This window comes from Dromiciops gliroides, chromosome 4 (genome assembly GCF_019393635.1).
Source record: "Dromiciops gliroides isolate mDroGli1 chromosome 4, mDroGli1.pri, whole genome shotgun sequence".
Taxonomy (NCBI): domain Eukaryota; kingdom Metazoa; phylum Chordata; class Mammalia; order Microbiotheria; family Microbiotheriidae; genus Dromiciops; species Dromiciops gliroides.
Genome location: NC_057864.1, coordinates 248,438,849 through 248,464,603, shown reverse-complemented (window position 1 = coordinate 248,464,603; position 25,755 = coordinate 248,438,849). Strand labels below are relative to the sequence as shown.

General features: G+C 41.7%; 1 protein-coding gene across 2 annotated transcripts in view; it reads right to left on the bottom strand.

Annotated features, from left to right (window-relative positions):
- Positions 1–21,445: 21,445 nt before the first annotated feature.
- The window catches only part of RNF8 (ring finger protein 8), a 91,405-nt gene continuing 87,095 nt past the window's right edge, over positions 21,446–25,755 (bottom strand). For both annotated transcript variants that reach the window (XM_043963715.1, XM_043963714.1), the window contains one exon: positions 21,446–22,957. In XM_043963715.1, the coding sequence (XP_043819650.1) occupies positions 22,914–22,957 (44 nt within the window). In that variant the 3' untranslated portion in view covers positions 21,446–22,913. The remainder of the gene's footprint in view (positions 22,958–25,755) is intronic.

Here is a 25,755-nt window from a genome sequence, read left to right as displayed (position 1 = left end):
CCTTTCCCCCTTCCATGATCTCTTTGGGAAAAAGACCCAAAAGTGGTATTGCTGGGTCAAAGGGTATGCACAACTTTACAGCCCTTTGGGCATAAACAGAATGCCTTTTAAAATAAGTGGAGAGGAAAATAAAATAAAATAAAATAAAATTAGTGGAGAGAGATAGGACAGCCAGGTGGCCCAGTGAATTAGAGCAACGGCCCTGGAGTCAGGAGGACCTGAGTTCAAATCTAGCCTCAGACACTTTACACTTATTAGCTGTGTGACCCTGGGAAAGACACTTAACCGCAATTGCCCCCCACACATACACACAAACATAGCTAAAATGGAAATGTTTTGCATGACTGCATATGCATAATCTCTATAAAATTGCTTGCCTCCTCCAGAAGTGGAGAAAGAAAAGAGGAAAAGAGAAAATTTGGAATTCAAAACAATTTTTAAAAGAATGTTACAAATTGTTTTTCCATGTAATTGGAAATATATACATATAGAATTAATAAATATGTAAATAAATAACCGAATGGACTCATGATGAAATATATTATCTACTACTGAGAGGCAATAGGTAACACAGTGGATAGAACTCTGGACCTTTAGTTGGGAAGATCTGAGTTCAAATCTGGCTTCAGACACTGCCTGTGTGACTTGCACAGGCAAGTCACTTAACCTCTGTTTGCCTAAGTTTTGTCAACAGGAAAATAGAGATAATAATAGCACCTACCTTCCAGAGTTGTTATGAGGATCAAATGAAATATTTGTAAAGCTCCTGGCACATAGTGGGTTCTATATAAATACTTATTCTGCCCCCTTCCATTCCCCCACTTCAGGATAGAGGTGATAGACTCAGAGAGCAAGCTGAAGCCTATTTAATTTGGCACATAGCTAATATAGAAATGTTTTATGTGACTTTACATATTTGCAATGAGTTTTGTTTTTCTTTCTCAATGGGGTGGGAAGGGGAAGCAGGAGAGCACGTAAATCCAGAACTGAAAATAAAATAAAAATTGAATTAAAAAATAACTAATGATTGATAGACATATTTAGGGTTGTAACTAATAATTGTGGAACTGGGAAAAATTCAACTAATGGGGTAGTGCCTAAATTATGACCATGGCATTTTTGAGGTAGACTAAAGATAGAGGTCAAGAGAGTTAAGAAAGTTGAGGAGTGGAGAGAAGGGCTGGGTCCAGACCCTTCTGTTCGGGAGGAGGGAGAAATGACCTAAAGGTTCATGGAGATACCTGAAAACTTTGAATTCCAGGACCAGCTCCAAAGCTGAACAACATATAAGTCATCTCTATTTCCTGGTTCATCCTCTGTAAATTAGTCTATAAAAGAGGTCCAATTCACTCCCTTACACATTTCAGTGGCTTCAAATTGTCTACCAAATGAACTTCTAATCCTGGTTTGAAAGAACTCTCCACAGCCTTGCACCAAGGTTATCTTTCCAATATTATCTCATACTAGTTTCTTGACCATACTAATTAATCATACTAGTTTTCTCCAACTAAACTGAATTAATTTCCATGTTTTCTTCGGATTCTGCCTTCTCACATCTCTATGCCTTCATTAGTACTTTCTTCCATGCCTAGAAATCCCCAGCTCCAATCACTATTTTTTAAAGACCTTTCCCTCCTTAGAAGGAGAATGAATCAAAGTGCCACCTTCTCCATAAATCTCTTTCAACTCTTCTCAAATTTCTCATGGTATTTTGCCTGAATCTTTCCTTTGTAGGTACAAATCATTCTCTCTCTCTCTCAGCAATGAAGGTTAAGTGACTTGCCCAGGCTCACACAGTAAGTGTCAAGTGTCTGAGGCCAGATTTGAACTCAGGTCATCCTAAATCTAAGGCCAATGCTGTATCCACTGCACCACCTAGCTGCCCTTTACTCTCTCTTATATTAGTTATTTGTATACTTGTTTGAACCTGGACAACAAAAACCTGGCTAGGATGAAGTGAACTTTAGGAGTGGTTGCTAAGTGATGGTGGCAAAGGCGCTACCTCAAGGTGGCATTGGGTTGCAAGAAGTTTGCTAATTCTTGCCCCTGGCCCTATGTATGAGAAAGAGCAGCCAACCTTGAACAGGGTGCCCAGAAATGTTGGTATCTTCAAAAGAAATCTGGATTTCACTGGGCACCAGAAGATGGAAGTATGCAAAAGGAAAATATCTAAGATGAAAGTGAGTCTACTGGCAATAAAAGACAGTTCCTGAGGACACAGTGGAAAAAGAGGGCAAAGGAAGATCGAGACTAAGGGGGATTAAGACTGAGTTTACCAGGGTGAACAGCATGCCATGTCTTGAATATTGATTCCTATCCTTCCTTCTCACACTCCAAAATGATCCATACTTATTCTGGCTCTGACCATCATTTGTATGGCAAATATCATCTTACATATGTAGGAATTTAATAAATGCTTACTGAACCCATTTGAACTGAATTACAAACCATTACTGGCTTTGCCTGTCTTACTCATATTCTATTTTGCTCCAAAGTTTAGAGCTAAGATTAATGAGTAAGAATTTACAGAGAAGCCACTTTGAGAACTTCCTCAGTTTTGGGCTGCCCAGAAGTGCAATGGACTGCCTTGGGAGGTGGTGAGTTCCCTGTCACTCAAGCTCTTCAAAGCTGGCTCACCTTTCTAGGAAATGAAAAGGTGGTTCCTTTTCAAATATAGATTAGACCTTATAAAAACAAATGTTGCAAACTATCTCTACATGTAACTAGAAAATAATAAAATACTTTTATGGAAAAAATATATAGATTAGGCTTGGGGGGCAGCTAGGTGGTACAGAGGATAAAACCCTGGCCCTGGATTCAAAAAGACCTGAGTTCAAATCCGGCCTCAGACATTTAACACTTACTAGCTGCCTTCCTACTTATTCCTTGACGTCAAGATACTAAGGGAATTAATTTTTCAGTCATCTCACAGTTGTTGTAATGGTTTAGAGGTTATTGTTGTTTTTGTTTGTCCTTCATTCTCAAAGAGGACCAAGGACACCATGAAGGTGATGTCTTGATTTGCACCTGAATTGGATTTAAGTAAGACAAAGCTTTGCAAAGTCATCAGTCTCCCTCTCTCTTCCAGAGTCATCAGAATCCAGTGGCATGACAAAGACTGAGAAGACTGGTGATGGCCCTGGATGCAGTGACCTTGGCCTTTCTAAATGGAGGTCTTTTTTAGGTCTCAGTTTTAGAGGTAGGGTATAGGCCAGTGATGGAAGGAGGATGAGAAAACGAGTGGTAAACACTAACCTATTGACCCACAAGAGGGCCCTCATTCCTCCTTTTAGAGAAGGAGTCACAGGTCTTGTTTGCCCATTCCTAGAAGTGGGGAGGAGGAAGTAAGGATAATAGAGAGAGAGCAGCAGTAGCCCATTCCCCAGCCTCCTAGAAATATGGAAAAATAGGAACCCTGAAGTCTCCTCTTCATTGCCACTTTGATCTATGGGGATCCTGAAGGCAAACTTTGCATGGGTGGGTAGAGAGGGGGAGAAATAGAATTGATGATAAAAGTAAAGGCCTCAGGGGCAGCTAGGTGGTCCAATGGATAAAACACTGGCCCTGGATTCAGGAGGACATGGGCTCAAATCCGGCCTCAGACACTTGACACTTACTAGCTGCGTGACCCTGGGCAAGTCACTTAACCCGCATTGCATCACAAAAAAAAAGTACAGGCTTCAAATGCAAACCCACATAAAAACAAAAGACTGGGTTGTGAACAGGGACCAATCATTACTATCTAAAAAACTAGTCTCCTTGCTTCCTATTTTCTATTAGGGTCAGCTAAATTATGACTACTGAAATATACTCTATAATGTCAGCTTTGTAGCTTTTATAAACCTTTTTTATGTATGTGTGTATTTATTTATTTTTCTTTGCAACAAACATTTATCTTATTTTTTCCAGTTACATGTAAGAGTAGTTTTCAACATTCATTTTCATAAGATTGAGTTCCAAATTTTTCTTCCTCCTTCCCTTTCCTCCCCCCTCCATAAGACATCAACCAGGTTATATATGTACAATCCACAAGTGCTCTTTTTATCAGTTCTTTCTATAGGGGTGGATAATATGCTTCAGCATTAGTCCCTTGGGATTATCTTGGATCATTGTATTGCTGAGAGTAGTTAAGTCATTCACAATTGCTCATTGAACAATACTGCTGTCACTATGCACAATGTCCTCTCAGTTCTGCTCACTTCACTATACATCAGTTCATATGAGTCTTTCCATGTTTTTCTGGTATCATCCTGTTTGTCATTTCCTATAGCACAATACCATTCCACTACAATCATATACCACAGCTTCTTCAGTCATTCCTCAATTGATGGACATTCCCTTGATTTCCAATTCTTAGCCACCACAAAGAGTTGCTATAAATATTTCTTGTACAATTTCCCCCTTTTCTCTTTTTCATGATAATAATTCCAAATAATTTTTAAGCTTAGTAAAAATAGTACTTCTAGAATTAATTTACACTTGTCATGGTAATCAATTTACCAAGGAAATACTTTATAGAATTTAATCAAATAACCAGTTGGAAAAACAAAACACAATCTTAAAAGAATGAAAATTTCTATGAAAATAAACTCATACTATTAATTTCAAAATGTAGATAACATAGAAAAGAAAGTTTTATGTAACATTTGAACTGACATTATTTCTCTGAGTGAATTTAGAACATTTTTGATTTTGATATCTAAAATCCCCAACTCTCATTTTAATATCTTGCTGTTTACTTCTGCATTTCTGCAAAATATGTCCCCATTTATGGCAATAGAAACAGATTCTTAAAATATGATGATGATAAAGTTTCTCTTGTTTTTCTTCAACCCCTTTATTTTCTCTGTTGGTCCTTTCATAATACCAATGCTTTATAAAGTTATTAGTTAAAGGTGAAAGCAGGTAAAGATAAATCAAAATAGAAAATCCACAAAAATGAAACATTAACATGATCTTATCCCCTGTTTGTCTGATTAACCAGACTAAAGTTAGAGAAAAGCAATTACTTAGGAGGTACTTAGCAGGTATATAGCAGGTAGAAGAAACCCAATTGAAAATTTAAAGGGACAGGCACATAAAAATCAATGAAAATAGGAGAAACATACAAACATAAAATTTCTTACCCAAAGTGAAGATCAGAAGGTTGAGGGATTCAGCAATCCCTTTGTTTAAAATCTAAATGTATGGTCACCTTAAATTAGAAGCTTTAGAACTAGTCTTTGGGCATTAAGTATTTATTAAAGCATACTAGGTATTAGTAAAAAGAAAAATATGTGGAGTTCAGGAAGTTAAGAAAAGGCCTATCTAGCCTAGAGTTCCAACCTGGTCTGGTCTGGTTCTTCCTCAAGTCCTCCACCATGAGCCTGCTTCAATCATGAACTATCCCTCAAACTGAGTATGGAAACTTTTTATAGATTCGGAGCAGAAGCGTTCCTTACACATAGCTTCAAGCTGATTGGTTAGCATTATCCAAATCCATTGGTTCACTGTACTTGAAGGTGGTCTCATGTTGAGTTCAAAGTCCTTAGCTTCTGAGAACAATACCTTATTAAGGGCTAGCCAAGTGTGGTTACAATCTAACTTTAAGTAGGCTAATCAGCATAGTCAATCACTCTCCCTTCATTCAATCCATTTAGATTAATCTCCAGGTGGGGCCTTTGAGTATCTGCCAAATCCCATTATTTTCTCACACTATTGTTAACTGTTTCCCTCCATCCTATTCTCTCTCCCATGATATTTACTCTATTATCTATCTTCTTTCGCCTTATCCTTTTCAAAATGTATTTGCTTCTGTCTGTCCCCTCCCCCAATCTGCCCTCCCTTTTTTTGCCCCTCTCTCTTTATCCCCTTCCCCTCCTATTTTTCTGCAGGGTTAGATAGATTACTCTACCCAATTGAGTGTGTATGTTATTCCCTCCTTGAGCCAATTCTGATGAGATTAAGGTCTTTGAGCCTTTTCTGATAAGTGCCCTGCTCCTCCCCCATCTCTTCCCCCCTCCATAAGCCCTTTCCTGTTCCTTTCATGTGGGATTTCACCCCATGCTACCTCTGTCCTTCCCCCTCCTCCTGTGCATTCCAGTCACCCCTCAATTTAACCCTAAAGATGTCATCATGGGGCAGCTAGGTGACACAGTGGACAAAGAATCCACCCTGGACCCAGGGGGATCCCAGCCAAAACCCGGCCTCAGACACAAGACTGTCACCCACTGCATAACCCCAGGTATGTCCCCCCAACTCCAATTTTTTTATGGTTCTCTAGGGTCTTGTATTTAAAAGTCAATTTTGCCATTCAGTTCAGGTCATTTCATCACAAATACCTTGCCTAAGAATTAGGACTGAACAAATGGAAACTAGTGACTTTATGAGAAACCAAGACACAATAAAGCCAATCCAAATGAGTAAAAAATAGAGAGTAATGTGAAATATCTTCTTGGAAAAACTTCTGACCTGGAAAATAGGTCCAGGAGAAATAATTTGAAAATTATTGGTCTACCTGAAAACCATGATCAAGGAAAGAGCTTAGACATCATCTTCCAAGAACTTGTCAGGGAAAATTGACCTGATATTCTAGAAGCAGAAGGTAAAATAGAAATTGAAAGAATCCACTGATCACCTCCTGAAAGAGATCCCAAAAGAAAAACTCTTAGGAATATTAGAGCCAAATTCCAGAGCTCTCAGATCAAGGAGAAAATATTGCAAGCTGCCAAAGAGAAAGAATTCAAGTACTGCAGAGCCCCAGTCAGGATAGCACAAGATCTAGCAGCTTCTACATTAAAGGACTGAAGGGCATTGAATATGATATTCCAGAGGGCAAAGGAATTGGGATTACAACCAAGAAGCATGTATCCAGCAAAACTTAACATAATCTTTCAGAGGAAAAAATGGGACTTCAATGAAAAAGAGGACTTTCAAATATTGATGATAATGTATGTAAGGAATGTGTTTGTTACTTGGGATTTTTGCAGCTACAAATATTATCCTTCCTTTGTGAATGAATTTGCATTGCTTGCTGGAAAATGTTATCAAGGGAAAGCCCTAAATTGCTTGAGTAAAGGCTCCATTTATTGTCTTTCCACCAAAGAAAATGCCTCAAGGCTGTTTCTTTTGGCAATAGTCAAGTTATTTGGTGATAAGTTAATTCCATCAGGACACTATTAGGATACACCTAAGGTGGTTTATTTGCTTGCTCACCCATACCTACTGCTTTCTACTATATTCCTTTACATTCCCTAAGCCAATGAGAAGAGCTTTCCCTGTTCCTCCCACATTACATACATGGATAATGTTCATGGAATAAAGAGTCAACCTCAGGAAATCTTGGGTTCAAGTCACACCTCTGACACATATGGATTGTGTGACCCTGGACAAGTCATTTACCCACATAGCACCCCAGGTAACTCTCTAAAACTATAAGTTGCAAGAGTAGGTGTCAAAGAGTTTCACAGTGCTGATGAAATTACAGCCTGGTTCCCCCCTCCAAAAAAAATATTGTACTTGGAGGCATCTTTGTATCACCCTAGTTCCTAAGATTATAAATATTTATTTCAGCATGCTCTCCTTAAGAGGTTTTGAGTGGAGATAAGACATGCTATCTTAAAACTGCCTTGAAAGGGAAAAGGAACCACATGTACAGAAATATTTATAGTTACTCTTTTTGTGGTGGCAAGGAATTAGAAATTGAGGGGTTGCCCATCAATTGGGGAATGGCTGAACAAGTTGTGGTATATGAATATAATGGAATTCTATTGTGATGTAAGAAATGAGCAGGAGGAGTTCAGAGAAACCTGGAAGGACTTGCATGAACTGATGATGAGTGAGATGAGCAGAAACAGAAGAACATTATACATAGTATCATCAACATTATGTGTTGATCAACTGTGATAGACTAGATTCTTCTCACCAATACAACAGTACAAGAGAGTTCCAAAGGACTCATGATGGAAAAGGTTCTCCAAATCCAGAAAAAAAAAAAGAGAACTGTGGAATATGGATGCTGATTGAACCATACTATTTCTTTTGTTTATGGTGCCGTTGTTTTTCTTTTTTGAGGTTTTTATTGCTCTGATTCTTCTCTTATAACATGACTAATGCAGAAATATGTTTAATGTTTTATATTTATATATAAAAGTTACCTGCTGTGTAGGGGAGAGGGGAGGGAGAAAAATTTGAAACTGGAAATCTTATAAAAACAAATGTTGAAAATTATCTCTAGATGTAACTGAAAAATAATAAAATAGTTTTATTTTTTTTAAAACTGCCTTGAGGGGCAGCTAGGTAGTGCAGTGGATAAAGCACTGGCCCTGGATTCAGGAGTACCTGAGTTCAAATCCAGCCTCAGACACTTGACTAGCTGTGTGACCTTGGGCAAGTCACTTAACCCCCATAGCCCCACAAAAAACAAAAACAAAAACAAAAACAAAATAACTGCCTTGACACTTAGCCAATCCCTGTCCTAGAATCTCTGGAAGACATGCCAAAAATTGAACCTTTTCCATATAAAAAGAAAACATTGCTGAGCTGTCTCTGGTGCTAAGCACTCCATCTAAGAGCCTGGAGGCCCATTGGGAAGCTGCCACCTTCCACCAGCTGATCTGAGACCTAGGGACCTCAGCTGGAGACAAAAGCCCTAGGAATCATAATGTTCCCCTCTCCAGCCCTTCTGAGACCTCTGCTGGTTGTTTGTTTTATTTTTTCCAGTTACATGTAAAGGTAGTTTTCAACATTCATTTTCACAAGATTTAGAGTTCCAAATTTTTCTCCCTCCCTCCCCTTCCTCCCCCCTCCACAAGACAGCAACCAATCTGATATAGATGATATATGTACAATCCACAAGTGCACTTTTTTTTTAGTCTGTGTTCAATTAATATCATTTCTTTCTCTGGGAGTGGATAGTATGCTTCATCAATGGTCCCTTGGGATTGTCTTGCATCATTTTATTGCTAAGAGTAGTTAAGTCATTCACAATTGCTCAGAGAACAATACTGCTGTCACTTGTCTTTGAGCCTTTTCTGATGAGTGCCCTGCTCCTCCTCCATCTCTTCCCCCCTCAATGTCTGACCAGTTCTGTTCACTTCACTATACATAAGTTCATATGAGTCTTTCCAGGTTTTTCTGGAATCATCCTGCTTGTAATTTCTTATAGTGATATAAGAGGCAAAAAGGGGGTTAACAGAAAAACCCAAGCCCCACGCTCTAATTCAGACCCCAGTTAATGGATAACTTACAAATCAGGATGCTAAATTCTCTTACCCACATAAATCAATACCCATAACAGGAACAGAGGAAGCTAGGCCATGAAGGCCTAAAACTAGAACAATGTTAAAATGACAGGCTATAGAAACTTAGACTTGAAATAAATGAAAAATGAAGATGTTTTGAAACTAGCTGTGGGAATCAGAAAGAGACATGCACAGAAAAGGCCAAATTTCTCCCCAGATTCACCTTATGACATTAAACCCCCAAAACACACAGCCATAGAAAAAGGTACCCACCTCAGGGGTTTAGGATAGGCCCTCCCCTCTATTTCCCCAAGGTGGAGATTATTATAATGATACTGATAATCAATTTATCCATACTATAAATATAACTGTCTTTTCTTTCACTATTTGAGAGATACCTTCTACTTTTCTGGTTCTCTCCCTGTGATCACTCACAGTATTGCAATAAAACTTGGAAAACTGAGTCACTGAGTCTTGTAATTCTTTTGGGATGACTCACAATCCATTTGACCCTAATTCCATCCCACATCAATAGCACAATAATATTCCATTACAATTATATACCACAGCTTCTTCAGTCATTCCCCAATTGATGGGCATTCCTTTGATTTCCAATTCTTAGCCACCACAAAGAATTGCTATAAATATTTTTTGTACAATTCCCATTTTCTCTTTTTCACAATTACTATTGTTAACTGTTTCCCTCCATCCTATTCCCTTCCCCTTGATATTTACTCTATTATCTATCTTCTTTCACCCTATCCCTCTTCAAAAGGGATTTGCGGGGGCTGCAAGGTGGTGCAGTGGATAAAGCACCGGCCCTGGATTCAGGAGTACCTGAGTTCAAATCCAGCCTCAGACACTTGACACTTACCAGCTGTGTGACCCTGGGCAAGTCACTTAACCCCCATTGCCCCGCAAAAACCAAAAAAAACCAAAAAAACAAAAGGGATTTGCTTCTGTATGTCCCCTCCCCCAATCCGCCCTCCCTTTTTTTGCCCCTCTATCTTTATCCCCTTCTCCTCCTATTTTCCTGCAGGGTTAGATAGATTACTCTACCCAATTGAGTGTGTATGTTATTCCCTCCTTGAGCCAATTCTGAAGAGTGTTAGGTTTATTTACTGCCCAGATTAAATATATTACTCCACCCAGTTGGGTGTGTATGTTAATCCCTCCTTGAGGCAACTCTGATGAGTTTAAGGTCTTTGAGCCTATTCTGATGAGTGTAAAGTTCATTTACTTTCCTACTCCTCCCCCATCTCTTCCCCACTCCATAAGCCCTTTCCAATTTTTTTCATGTGGGATTTCACCCCATGTTATCTCTTCCCTTCACCCTCCCCCAGTGCATTCCTCTCATCCCTCAATTTTACCCTAAAGATGTCATTATGGGGCAGCTAGGTGACACTATGGACAAAGTATCCACCCTGGACCCAGGAAGACCCTAGCCCTAATCTGGCCTCAGACACAAGACATTCACCCACAGCATGACCCCAGGTATGTCACCTAACTCTAACTTTTTATGGTTCTCTAGGGTCTTGTATTTGAAAGTCAAATTTGCCATTCAGTTCCGGTCTTTTCATCAAAAATACCTGAAAGTCTTTTTTATTGAAGTCCCATTTTTTCCTCTGAAAGATTATAATCAGTTTTGCTAGATAGGTGATTCTTGGTTGTAATCCTAATTCCTTTGCCCTCTGGAATATCACATTCCATGCTCTCAACTCCTTTAATGTGGAAATTTCTAGATCTTGTGCTATCCTGACTGGGGCTCTGCAGTACTTGAATTCTTTCTTTTTGACAGGTTGCAATATTTTCTCCTTGACCTGGGAGCTCTGGAATTTGGCTCTAATATTCCTGGGAGTTTTCCTTTTGGGATCTCTTTCAGGAGGTGATCAGTGAATTCTTTCAATTTCTATTTTACCTTCTGCTTCTAGAATATCAGGGAAATTTTCCCTGACAATTTCTTGGAAGATAATGTCTGTGGCATGTAAAATTATATGTGATCACCTTATTTCTGTCCCAAGTGTAGGGAAAATTAGCTGGGGTTTCTAATATAGTTGTTACTTATAAATGAGAAGCTTTAGCACCAGTTTGGGCATATTAAGCATTTATTAAGCTATATTAAATATTAGTAAAGATAGAGCACATTGCTCTGAAAGTTAAGAAAAGGCCTATCTAGCCTAGAAGAGAGAATAGAGCTCAGCCTGGACTTCTAGCCTAGAGGAAAAATAGAGCTCAGGCTGGAGGTGGCAACTCCAATGGCACTGTCCAAAACACTGGAACATGGCTGGCCATGCATCCAGAACTCTAGTAGCTGCACTGGGGTGGTAGATACTTAGAAGCTAGCTCACTGTGCTACCTTTGGGAAATCATTGTCCCCCTCTGGTCTCTTTATTTTGTCCAATGAAGGGGTAGGGAGGATCAAATGGCTTCTATGGGTCTTTTCCAGCTCTAGGTCTCTGATCCAATAACTCCATCATCTTTCCTGTCTCTTCTTTCTTTTCTTCCTAACAGTGAGTCAGAATCAAAAGCACTTGATTGTGTTACTGACACAAGTCCTCATACTTCACATCAACTTGCCTGCCTACTGTTTCTCTGCCAAGGCTGTCAGTGCAATTAGCACTGAGGGAAAGCAGTTTCCCATTCAAAGTCTGAGGAAGAAAGGCACTTTGAGGAGGTGCAGGTGCAGGACAAAATACACTTCTATTGCATAAACAGAATAAGATTTATCTGACCCTGGGTGGAGGAAGAACCTCAGGAATCTCCTAGAATGCTGATCTATTTGGCAGAGACAAAGAGCTACTGGGAGGTGTTTCTCCTTTTTTTCCTGAACATTCCATATTTGTGTAGGAGAGAAAGCTAATCCTGAACTCAGGTTCCAAAAGCTCAGAAATGCCAGAGAATTCTGAGATGAGTGAGGTACACTTCATTCTAATCTAGTCACCTCTAGAATCAAGTTGGGGAGGGTGTAAGGAAGAGTGATTGTTTAGGGTGTAGAAAATTTGGGCTTCCTCCATGGTTTAGTAACACCTGTAAGGGCTTCCCAAAGGAGTTTATAATAATAAACCTAAGGGGGAGAAGGGGACAGGAGTTATCCCTCCCAAATCCTGAGTCCCTGAGGTGAAGGGGTGAGTTGAGATTTGGAGTGGAGACCCTCCAACGAGAGTGGGGAAAGACTAAGGCAGGTCAAGGGAGTAACATCAGACTCTGGCAATGGCTTTGCACAGCTTATGGTCTCGAACATCTGCCCAGTCACCAGCTGGCTCCATGTCTAGATCAGGGACGAACTCAGATTGAGAATTTCCCCACAAACGCAAGCCCTTTTAGAACAGTTGACGAGGGAAATTCTTCACCAGGTTCTGTCCTGTCCTATCAGCTGCTTCCCAGTAGCAGCTCAAATTACTGGTGGCTTGCCAAGTTCGGGCAGGACACTCTGGAAGGCTGATGAGGTGGGGCAGATGGGCTGGGGTCAGTACTTGAAAAGGAAGCAACAAACAGCCGTGGTAGGCTGCGGCCAGTAGGCTGCGAGACCAGCTATAGTCATCACAAGCGCAGAAGTGTTCCAAGCACCCGTCATCTTGGAGCTTTTGATGTAAGTTTTCTCTGCATGGCCAGGCCTGTCCGTCCCATGGCCTGCCCAGCTCTCTATCCGCACCGTGGCCCCTCTCAATGGTCAGCCTTGTCTCTGCTGGACCACACTCTCTCCTTCCCGGAGTTGTCCAGACTCAGCCCCGGCACCTGGGACAGCTTGCTTTTGCAGCTCTGCCGGTTGGCCCGGCAGCACCTGGAAGTAAAACAGCAGGATCTAGCATCCTCGAATAAAAAAAGCACGCAGCCTCCGTAGTCCTGAAACTCCCGCACTTTGTCCCACACAAAGCGCAGCTGTCAGGCCCACTGGAGCTTGTCTTGAACCTTCCTGGCATCCTAGTAGTGTCCTTGGGAGTCGGGGTAGGTGGCATTGGCACTCCTACTGAATGCTTGCTCAGAGGAAATGTTCGGAAGACAGTCGGCCTCGTGGTGGTTGGGGAAGTCGTTGGGGTAGAGAGCCTGGCCGAAGGGGTAGATCACGACAAGGGTCCTGCAGAGGTCCACCGTGCCCGGAAGCTCGGCGGCCTCGGGGCTTGGGGGCTGTTGCAAGCAGATGAGCAGTGCTCAGCCCCTTGGGCTCGGCCCTACTTAGTGAAGAGAGCAGCAGACGCTGCCTGGAGGAATCTCTCGGGGCCGCCTTGCGCCTGCAGCACCAACACCAGGCTCAGGGGACCCCAGAAGAGCCCCGCGTTCAGTGGCTTCTGCAGGTAGTTCAGCCTGTATACCTCCCGGCGAAGCTGGACCTCGTCCCGTGTATCCAGCAGAGGCCGCAGCAGCTCCCAGCTGCCTAAAAAGGCAGAGTTCCTGGGGCGGTTGGGTTTAGGGAATGTTGGGGTGCTTACCCGCCGCTGGGAGCCATCCGCCAGTATCTGACGCAGAGCAAGACCAGCCCGGTTGCAGCAGCGGCAGCGGCCCCCCTACTCTTCGAAACCTGGCAATACAGTCACATGACCGCTGCGCTGTGAGAGCGACCCGCTAAAGACCACGGCTCAGGGGCTCCTTTTCCTTGCTCTTGTCCACACCTGACAAGGCGAAGTCTGCAAGAAGTCGCTTCAGATCCTACTCTGTCACTGAAAGGGCCATTATCAAGGCACTTCAGGGGACGGGCAAAACCTAGACGTCTCGTCCTTGGGCGCTAGGTTACCAAGGGCGAGCTTCAAAATTCGGGACTTTGGCCACGCTCCACCCACTCTTGGGTGGCGGTCACTGGCTCTGGGGCCAAAGATTACGAACCAACCAAGAAACGAGACTCTGCAACCTGCTGAGAGCCCTTCTTTGACCCAGGCAACTTCCACTGGCTCCTGGAGATTAGGGACTGTCTTTTGCCTTTCTTTGTATCCCCAGCTAGCGCATAGTAGGCATTTAATCGCTTACTAACTGACTGACTCCTGTGGCCTGTAAACGAACTTGGCAAATGTAAGAAGCCCTACAAAATTAGTATCCAGAGCTTAAAGGGATTGTCGGGGAGCTAAAATAACGGATATCGAACAAATCCTGCACCTTGGTAAAATATGTGTGTACTGCAGAAATTACAAAGAGCTAGCTGTTGCTGTGTATATAGTAGGGTGACAGTAGTGGGCCGTAGATGTAGCAGGGTAAAGAAAAAGAATGATGGGGGTACCTAGGTGGCGCAGTGGATAAAGCACCGGCCCTGGATTCGGGAGGACCTGATTCAAATTTGACCTCAGACACTTGACACTTACTAGCTGTGTGACTCTGGGCAAGTCACTTAACCCTCATTGCCCCGAGAAAAACAAACAGAAAAAAAAGAATGATGTAAGTGAAGGCATGGTAGTACACATTTTTAGTAAGGCTAAAGTGTTAGAGAAAAATCGGAAAGTATCTCAGAAGTACCATGGTTAAATATTATGTCAAACTTAGAACAGACACGTCTTCAATCTGATCCATGGGCAGGGTAGCAGCTACATCATTAACATTTTCAGGAGCACTGGCCTTGTCATTAAACCTGGATTCAAATTTCAGCATTCGACCTCCTCTTGGTTTTCTCGATTGTAAAATGAGGCAGTTGGAGCTTTCCTGTGCTACCATTCTATCCTGATTCCCTCTTTGGACTCTCTGTCACGAGAAAGCTAATTTGGATTAAGAATATCGTCTGTGGGGCAGCTAGGTGGCACAGTGGATAGAGCACCGGCCCTGGAGTCAGGAGGACCTGAGTTCAAATTCGGCCTCAGACGCTTAACACTTACTAGCTGTGTGATCCTGGGCAAGTCACTTAACCCCAATTGCCTCACAAAAAAAAAAGTTAGACCGTGCTCTGGCCACATGGACCAAGAGCTCCCTGATGATGTTGGATGACTGTTTTACACATTCTTTCTTTGGCAAATGGAGGCCATAATTATAATACAGCAGCAGCCTGTGAGGAGGGTCATTTCCAGGGCAGTACACTTCTGGGCCACTAGCTCTTCTGGGGTTATTTTCAGAATGACTTGGAGAAAGTATACCCACAGAGTCAGTATGTGAAAATATTTGGCACCATTGGTGAGGTTTGCCCTGGCTAGTCCAGATATTCAACCCAACCACTTGTTGGGTGGCAACCTGCAAGGAGGGACCAATGATAGTCCTTAGAGAGGGGAAAACTGCACAAAAGTAATAGGGACAGTGGCTTTCTTCTTTTAGCAAGAGCTGAAGCACCTGGGGAAAGGAACAAAAACAACCCTATCATAAAAGGTGAACATATGACATGCTAACCTACAGCAGAATGGGAGTATTTAGCCACACACTGGTCTTGATCCAATCTGATTGCTAGGATGAACCGTTCCAGGAGCTATGGAAAGCAAGCCCTTTCTGAGTTAAAATAATCAGATGAATATAGGACGCCTGCCAGTCACTGCAAAGCAGACCATAGCTGGTTGAATTCATTTGCTTTAATAATAAACCCCAAACTCAAACAAACCTCCCCTGCTCAGTCTCTCAGAGCATCAATGTACAGAGAATATACTCCTAATTAGAGCCAGACAGCACAGCACATCGGTGGGGTTCTGCTATGGTAGTTCAGTGCCTGAAGGCAGAAAAAGTTTTATTTTCCCAGGCAAGCAAAATGTAGATGATTTGTTTAATGTCAGATGTCCCTCCAGGGAACAGTCACTCAGCAGCTCATGGAAACAAGACAAGGGGGCTTTGGATTTTGTTTGTTTCTGTTTTTATAATGTGACATACAGGCTTTTGTTCATGAGCAGTGCAGTCACATTTGGGCTGTAGGAAAGAAAGGGAGACTATTTTGAACAGAAGGACTACAAGTCATCTGTGTCTCAATGCTCTGAGGACAGTGAAGCCTTTGGGGGTTTCAAGCAAGAGCTTCAAGCCCATCCTAGCACCCTTGAGGAGAGGGAAGGGGGGTACTACACCCAATCTCCTCACTGGTTGATGCTCAGGGTTCATTCTCCAGCAGTTGGAGGGGTCAAGAAATGTTTTATTCTTTTTTTTTTCTGGGGCAATGAGGGTTAAGTGACTTGCCCAGGGTCACACAGCTAGTAAGTGTCAAGTGTCTGAGGCCGGATTTGAACTCAGGTACTCCTGAATCCAGGGTCAGTGGTTTATCCACTGTGCCACCAAGCTGCCCCAAGAAATGTTTTATTCTTAACCCTTGTCCTAGAGGATCGTAAATCACAGATTCAAAGCTGGAAGGTTCCTTAGAGGTGATCTAGTTAGTACACCTTTCTCATTTTATGTCAATCAGTTTAAAAGACAACCAACACAGAAACTGAATGTGGGAGAATCCAAATTGTTACAGTGTTCCCATGCAGAGATCAAGCAAAGCCTACTTTCATGGTGGTGCTCCAGTCTCTAGAAGAATAAGGAAGATGGAAGCATCTACCCTTTTCCCATTAGACATTGCTACAGGAAGTAAAAGGTCAATCACAAAGGACTGGGTAACAAATTTGATCTCATTTGTATCACTGGGACTTGGTGAAAGGAGACTCATGACTAGAATATGGCACCGGAAGAGCATGCTAGTTAAAAGAAACATAAGATAGGCAAAGGGTACAGTGGGGTAGCACTATATATTAAGTAGACATATCCATTAGAAAAAAAAATCAGGAATCAGGAGGGAGACAGGAGCATAACAAAAAACATTTTGGTAAAGATTAAAGGATGCAGAAACAGAAGTGATACTGTCATCTAAGGATATGACATAGATAAGTAGTTCTGGAAAAAGATCACAAGCCTGGCATGATGTATCAGTGAAGGAGGATTTCAATTATCTGGACATCTGCAGGAATCCTAAAGCCAAATGCAAAGCAAGTTAATTTCTTGACTAGCCTTAATAATTTCATCCTTCAAAATGGGTAGAGAACCAACAAAAGACAATTTTGCTCTAGATCATAATGTCCCTACTGCTTAGCACAGTGCCTGGCACATAGTAGGAACCCAATTAACTCATTCACTGGATGATTGTTGGGGGGAGGTGGGAGTGACCTCTCCATCTTGGAATTTGAGACAAAGGAGAGGAAAGTCAAAAGGAGTCAGGTGTGCACCCTAGTTCAGAGAAAAGACAGGTAAGATCCCATAGACTAAAGTTATTTTTTAAAATTCATTTTGCGGGGGGGGGGGTGAAGTCTAGGTCCATGGCTAATCAGCTTTAAGGATGACTCTTTTCCCTATTTTTTTGGGGGGGTGTGACAGGGGATTAAGTGACTTACCCAGGGTCACATAGCTAGTAAGTGTCAAGTGTCTGAGACAAGATTTGAACTGGTGCTTTATCCACTGTACCACCTAGCTGCCTCCCCATATACTAAGGTTCTACATGGAAAGTTAGTTTAGATGGGATGGAAATACTTCAAGAATGAAATTCTTAAGGCTCAAAGAGAAATAAATACAAGAAAAAAGGGGAATTGGTATGAGAATGCACAAAGAACTCACTAAACCAGTTTGAATTTAAAATGAACTATACAAAAGATGAAAGCAAGGACAGGTAACTAGATGAATACAAAAATTAGCATGGTCCCGTAAGAATAATGTCAGGAGTGTTAAAACTGACAATGACTTAAAGCTGGCTTTAGGACAGCTAAGTATTAAAAAAAAAAAGAATTTGTTTTGAGCTATACTGAGGAAGAGGATCAAAAAAGGGAGAGGTCTGGTGTGGATAGGACAATGACAACTTGACAACTGTTGACTTTAAGCTGCTTAAGTCTTATTTTGCTTCTGTTTTCTCTGCCAAGAATGGTCTTTATATTGGAAAGGCCAAAACAAAAATGGCTAATACACAGTTGATACCCAAGATAAGAGATCATGATAGTCACCTGGCCCAGATGAATTACAACATGCAAGAACAGGTAAATACAACTGCTGAGCCACTGTCAGTGATCTTTGAAAGATAATAGAAGATGGGAGAAGTACTATAGGGTCTGAAAAAAAAAAGAATGTCCAGATAGTAAAAAAAAAAGGGGGGGGAGGGGGAATGGAATCTGTAAACTATAAGTCAATGAACTCAACTTTTGATTACCTGGTAAATTTCTAGAATGTATTAGTAGAGAGATGAGACAGTGATCATAACAAGCTATGTGGCTTCATCAAAAAAACAAAAACAAGCAAAAAACCAGGTCCTGCCAGACTTACCTTTTCTTTTTTTTGGCAAGGTTATTGTTGTGGGGAAATAGGGTAGGGGGTTTGGGATAGGGATGGGGTAGGGGTTCTTAGGAATTCCTCTTTAAAGAATTACACCCTCTTGCACACCAATCCAATAGAATAAGATAATAGTTTATTTAGGGGCTGGGGAAGGGAAACCAAGAGAGAAATCCTTGGACTTCTCATGGGGAGAAAGGCATGGCACAGAGCGTGGCTCTGAGATACCAATCTCCTTGAGCAGGAGACAGGCAGATACTTTATAGAAGACTGATGGGAGTGATCATCTGACTGTGGAAAGTGCCCTTATTAAGGTATCCCCACTGGTGGGGGCAGGGGGAGTTGGGTGGCTGCGGATCTCTCAAGCCATCTCTCTGCTCCTCAGGCCACAAAGGCAGCAGCCACACCTAATCTTATCTCCCCAGGGGTGAGGGAGACTGTGGTGGTCCTGGAGCTAGCTCAGTTCTGATCTGCTTCCACTTATCTCTTTAGGTGTGTCGGTCCTTTGGTTTAGTTTTTCAAGAAGGTTCTTTGATATACCCCAGAGAACTTCCGGGGTGGCCTTGGATTTTAACATTACTAAACTGGTACTTCAGACAAACACAGAAGATGTGGCTCACCTAGATTTTAGCAAAGCGTATCAGTCTCTCATGCAATTCTTTTGGGGGGTGGGGAGGGAAATGGGAGACGTGCTAGAAAATAGGTTTGATCTAGTTCAGTGCTGGAACCAAAAAGTGGTTATTGATAGTTTATATGTTAGCTTGGAAGGTCTCCAGTGGAGTTCCAAAGGGATCTGTGCTGTTTTAACATTTTAAAAAAATGATTTGGATAAAGACTGAATTGCTATGTTTGAGTTTGCAGATGGTACAAAGCTGGGAGGGAGAGCTAACAAGCCTGAATGGCAGTAGGCCTTCCAAACAGGTTTGGATGGGCTAGAGCATTGGGACAAATCTGTCTTATACTTGGCTTCAAAATGCCTGAAAAAGACATAAGGACTTTGGAGAGGAACAGGGAAGGGAATAAACATTTATATAGCACCTCCGTTGTGTAACATATCCCTATTTTACAGTTGAGGAAACTGAGGCAAATCTTTGTCCTCAATAATCTACTTCTGTTAGTACTTTCAGCTGACCAATCTGTTATTGTTTCCAGGTAACTATATACATCCCTACCTGTGCTGCCCCCCCCTGCAAAACTTGTTTTCCTATGATTTGCTGTCTAGTCATATTTCTCCCATTCTGTACTTGTGCAAATTTTTTTTTAACCCAAATTCAGGCCTTTATTTTTATCGGTCATTCAACGGTGCCTACTATGTGCTAGGCACTGTGGATACAAAAAGAGGCAAAAGATAATATCCCTTGCCCACAGAAGCTCACAATCGAGTGAGGGCGACAAATAAATACATACAAACAAGCCACATACAGAATAGGAAATAAGAGAAGCATTAGAATTAAGAGGGGTTGGGGGGGGGTTAAAAAATAAATTAAAAAAAAATTTTTTTAAGGGGGGGGCTAGGTGGTGAAGTGGATAAAGCACTGACCCTGGATTCAGGAGGACCTGGGTTCAAATCCAGCCTCAGACACTTGACACTTACTAGCTGTGTGACCCTGGGCAAGTCACTTAACCCTCATTGCCCCGAAAAAAAAAAGAAAAAAAAATCAGAGCAAATAATATTCTGAAAAGCAGAGAGAGCACAAAACCACCTTTTTGCTTATCAATTATAAAAATAGCTTTTCGGTAGAATAGAATGTGTTTTTTAAAAAATCTCCTCTATGGTGTCTCCCATGAATATGTGATGGTCATATAAAATTCCCTGTTGACCCTCTGATTAATACCAGGCAGATAACAAGAGGATATCACTTATCATGGGAGTATGTCTGGGGGAGTCCAATTAGAAGAGGGCTTGCCTATAGATACTGAGTTCTGCCTAATGCTCTTATTTGTGGATGATAAACTGAATGCATTGTTTCACAATGCCAGAGTACAGCCTAAATGAGGCACCCCACTATTACCAGGTCAATCTTAACAATCCAAATAGGAAAAAATATGTGAAAGAAAAACTATTGTCCAGTCTATAATATGCAGTTGGATGAATAAGCCACTGAGCAGGTCCCTCCAGGACCAATATTTTAGATATTAAACACTGAAGAGGTAGGTCTTTTCCAATCCCCTTTGATTATAGGGCCTTTCCTTTGCTGATTATCTACAATTTATTCTAAATATAATTTGTACAGAGTTGTCTGCATGTTGTTTCTATTAGGCTGTGAGGTGGTAGAGCAGAGACCGTCTTTTGCCTTTCTTTGTATCTCTTATGTTCAATACAGTACTTGGAACATAGTAGGCCCTTGATAAATGTTTAATGACTGAAGTAAAAAAGAAGAGAGTGAGCATTTGGAAAGTTAGTGCTTTTAATGACTGCAATCTCTGAATATAAAAAAAAAATCTTTTTAATACTAACATTCTTCCAGTAATCCTCTGACTGGAATAACAAAATCTCCCGAGAATCAAAATTGTATGTCACTCAAAAGGCAATGGAGGAAGGGCAGCTAGGTGGCGCAGTGGATAAAGCACAGGCCCTGGATTCAGGAGGACCTGAGTTCAAATGTGACCTCGGACAGTTGACACTTTGTAGCTGTGTGACCCTGGGCAAGTCATTTAACCCTCATTGACCCGCAAAAAAAAAAAAAAAAAAGAAGCCAATGGAAGAGAGGCATAGGGTGGACATAAATAGGCTACTGCACAGGGCTAATTCTGAATTATGTGCAAGAAACAATGTATCAAAAAGCATCACCACAAAGATAAATGCCTGGGAAATATGGGTTGATCAGGAGAGCAAGGAATAACTGTCTGCAAGCTGCACTGGTAGCCTTGTAATAAATGCAGAAACCTAAAAGAAGTTTCTAGCATTTGCGAGAGAACCTGGTGGAGAATTTGAAAGGATATGGACAAGAATCAGGATGAGGCCCCAAAGGGACTGCACCAATGGAGGAGTATCCACATGTACGAGATGATCCATTGAACACAACACTGGTACAGAACAGTACAACATACACAGAGAGTGTTAAACTGCTCTTGCTCTAGACAATTTATTGATGTGGCTTTTATTAATGTGGGTTATGAGCACATGAGTTCCTTTTGGATTCTCAGTCTGTCAACATAATAGCTATCTCTTCCAGGTTTGAGGCATTTGTGAATTGGGTTAAGTATGACATAATTATAATAACTCACATCTGCAAAGTACTTTGATTACAGAGCATTTTTTTTACAACAACCCCGTGAGGTAGATAGAACATATATCATTATTACCATTTTTATGGCTGCCATCAATTTATCAAAATCACCGGCATGGTGGCATGTTAGAAGAAATCTCCATTAAGGTTCACATAAAAGCACAAATTGATATTTTTTGCATATGACTGTTCATTCGGCCAGTTCCAAATGTATCTAAATATATCAAGAGCAGATCAGGATACAAATCACATGAATGACAACAATTGAACAAAGAGTTTGACCATCCTAGGAGGGCCCGCAGCAGTAAGAATTTCTCTTCCTGATTTTGATACCTGTCTCTCCTCATTCTCGTCATCAGCAGCAAAGGATCCTATTAGAAGTCATAAAAGTCATAAAGGCTGCTGCCTCCCACTAGACACAGACAGACTTTTTTATTTTATAGAAAAAGAGGGAGTCACATAAAAAACTAAGTTTTAATTAAATACACATTACATACATATTCACACAGTTCTTAAGAAGACAGATCCTATCTCCATGACATTTGATAAAACATGTTGGCAATTCCAGGTGTACAGATGAAAGAAAACAAACACCTCGACAGGACTGCAGCAGGCCAGAACTGGTCCAGTTACCACATATTGGAGCAGAGAAGAAAACATGATTGTGTGAGGCCTTAACAGAGCACATCTGCTCTAAGGCAATGAGATCTGACTGGGCCTCCCTGATTGATGTTCACTGGTAGGGTATCGTCTGCTCCTGGATACAGCTGCTTTGCTGCATTCAATGAGTTGCCAGTGTTTGCTTGTGAAGCTATCTCCGAGCTAAAAGGGAAGGAAGGTAAATACATCAAAGCCCAGCTGAGCAGCTGATACATTTTATTACCGGGAAATGATACCTTGTTTGCAAGAGGATATCTAAATCCATCTAAGAAAAGTATACTTGTCTTCCTCCTGCAGCAAGTCACTTTAGCCATCCCAGGGCAGTTGGGGTAATTCACAGCTTCCTCAAAAGAGTCAATGTGGATGCTCTAACAATGAAATGGGGAAAAAAAACCCCACCCCCCAAACCCCATTTGATGTATGATGAAATACTTATGATAAAGCATCTTCCACAAAGTGAGAAGTGGAAATAATATCCAAAATTGGGGAGCTGCTCTGGTAAACAAGATGATAATGCAGATAGTGATGGAGGCAGGAGTTCAGAATATCACACCCAGGTCTCTGTCCCAAAGGCAGGAATGAACTACTTCTGAACAAATGTCCCTCCAGATCCATGCTGAAATCTCCTCGTCCTTCAGTCACATACACTGCAGGGAGCTGGGTCTTCAGAAATCTTTGCTTTGGAGGAACAAGAGACAAGAATTAAAAATGAATTTACATTGCTCTCTGATAGTGTAAATTGAGAGGGGAGAAGTGAGAGAGAAGGGGGACAGAGGAAGAGAAGAAATGTGTGAGTGTGTTGGGGGGGTGCTAGGAGAGTTGACAGCTTCCCCCTTACTCTGAAGGCAATGGAGGATGTGTTCAGGGGTCTCACAGTCAAGAATGAGAACTTCCTCAACTCCTTTAATTTAGTTTACTCTAAACTTCTCTATTTCTGTCAAAGATACTACCACTATATCAGTCTCTTGGTTTCATAAGCTCTCTACTAAAATAGCCCCCATTCTAGTTCAGGTCCTCATTGACTAGATTACTGAAATAGTGTCCCTGCCTCCAATCTTTCCCCATCCCAGTCTACTCCAAATAGCAGTGAAAGTGATTTTCCTTACGAACAAATTTGATGTCATTCTCCTACTCAATAAAGCCCAGTGGCACCCTATTGCTCCCAGATTCAAATATAAACTTTCAAAGCCCTTTACAAACTAGGGGCGGCTAGGTGGTACAGTGGATTGAGTGCTGAGCCTGAGTCAGGAAGACTCCTCTTCCTGAGTTTAAATCTGGTCTCAGCCACTTACTAGATGTATGACCCTGAGCAAGTCACTTCACCCTGTTTGTCTCAGTTTCCTCATCTGTAAAATGAGCTGGTGAAGGAAATGGCAAACCACTCCAGTATCTCTGCCAAGAAAACACCAAATGGGGTCATGGAGAGTTGGACACAATTGAAAAACAACAAAACCACAAACAGCCTCCAACCTGTCTTCATTGTACATGACTTTCTTCCACTCTCTTTCTCATGATCTATGACTCAGATAAATTATCTTTCTGTTCCTCACACAGGGCACTCAAACAAACAGAAATCCTTCCCCTTGACCCTGCTACCTTTCCAAGCTATCCCTTCTTTCTTGCTATCACTTCCAAACACCCATATAAAGAGAAGTGTAAACCCTGGGAATAGCCAGTGTAAGTAAACCTCCCGACCTCATGGTCCTCTTCGAGAACAAAGGACAAACAAGCGTCCCCCACCTTGATTTCCTCATTTATAAAAAGGAGTTGGACCCAGGGCTTCTAAAGGTGCCCTGCCCCCAAACTCTAAAACTATGAGTCCTCTGTTGAAAAAACAAGCAGAAAACCCTGACCTGGCCACTTTCTACAGCTATTTTCCTTTCTCTCCTTCACTGCCACATACACAGTACTCTATACTTAGTGCCTTTGCTTCCTTCACTATCTACTTGCAATGTTTCCATTTCAACCACTTCACTGAATCAGCTAGTTCCCAAGGCCACTAATGATCTCCTTGTCATCAAAGCTAATTGCCCCCTTTCTATCCTTATCTTTTCTGGGCCCCTGAAACTTTGTGCCATCCTAGACACTGTCCACTTGTGATTTTTGTCTGTCTTTGGGGCTGGTTCCTCATCCTCCAACATAGGTATTCCGGGGCAGCTAGATGGCACAGTGGTAAAGCACTGGCCCTGGATTCAGGAGGACCTGAGTTCAAATCCGGCCTCAGACACTTGATACTTACTAGCTGTGTGACCCTGGGTAAGTCACTTAACCCTCATTGCCCTGTAAACAAACAAACAAACAAACAAAAAAACAACATAGGTATTCTCCAAGGTCCTTTTCTCTCTATCCTAGGCCTCTTCTTCACTTTCAACCTCTCCTCAGAACCTCTTTGCAGGATTATATTCCAATACAAGTCTGTACTTCCTTCTAGTTAGCTCTAAATGGAATCCTACCTGCATCTCAAATTCAAACATCTAAGACTGAAGTCATCATCTTATTCATCTCTAAAATTTCCTCCTACTTCATTCCTGTTGATGAAACCACCAGCCCTGTAGACTTTCAAGCTCAGACTCATCTCTGACCCTTCTCTTTTCCTTACTCCACACAACCAATCATATGGCCAAGTCTGGTCACTTCTACTTTTACAATCTCCCTGGCACTGGGTCACTACTTTTCACTCTCCCTGCAACCATGCAGGTTCAAGTTCTCATTTTTTATTTTATTTTTTTTTAGTGAGGCAATTGGGGTTAAGTGACACTTGTGTTAAGTGTTAAGTGTCTGAGACCGGATTTGAACCCAGGTACTCCTGACTTCAGGGTCTATCCACTGCGCCACCTAGCTGCCCCTCAAGTTCTCATTTTTTCCCACCTAGACTATTTTAACAGCATAAGCAGTCTCCTGCATCTATCTCGTCTATTCCTTCTCCAAGCCAATAATACACACCACTGCCTAGGCAATGTTCCTCACACACTGCTCTGATGGTATCTCTACTCATCCTTGAGCGGTTCCCCACTGCCTAAACAAAAAAGTATAAATTCCTGAATCTGGTATTCAAGGTCTTTCCACAATTTGGTTCCAACATAGTTATCAAACCGGCAGTCCTTTTCATGTACCGCACATTCCAGTGAATCTGAACTATTTCCCATCCCCATCGTTCTTAGGCTGTCCCTAAAGTTTCAAATGGGCTCCACATTTCCATATGTTCACATTCCTCTCTTGCTTCAAGGCCCCCAAAATATGTCAGTTCTTCTATGCCTTTCCTAACTCTCTACCCTATTTCAGCTCAAAGTGATCTTTTTCATATCACATGAAATTTCTCCTCACACTTTACCTAGACCTCTAATTTACCCTTACCTCATTCAATCTTATTTTGTAGTTATTTCTATACTTGCCTTTGGCTGATGAAACTGTTAAACCTCTTGAGAGACAGGCCTGTTACTCATCTTTTTATCCTCAGTGCTTAGCATGATACCTTG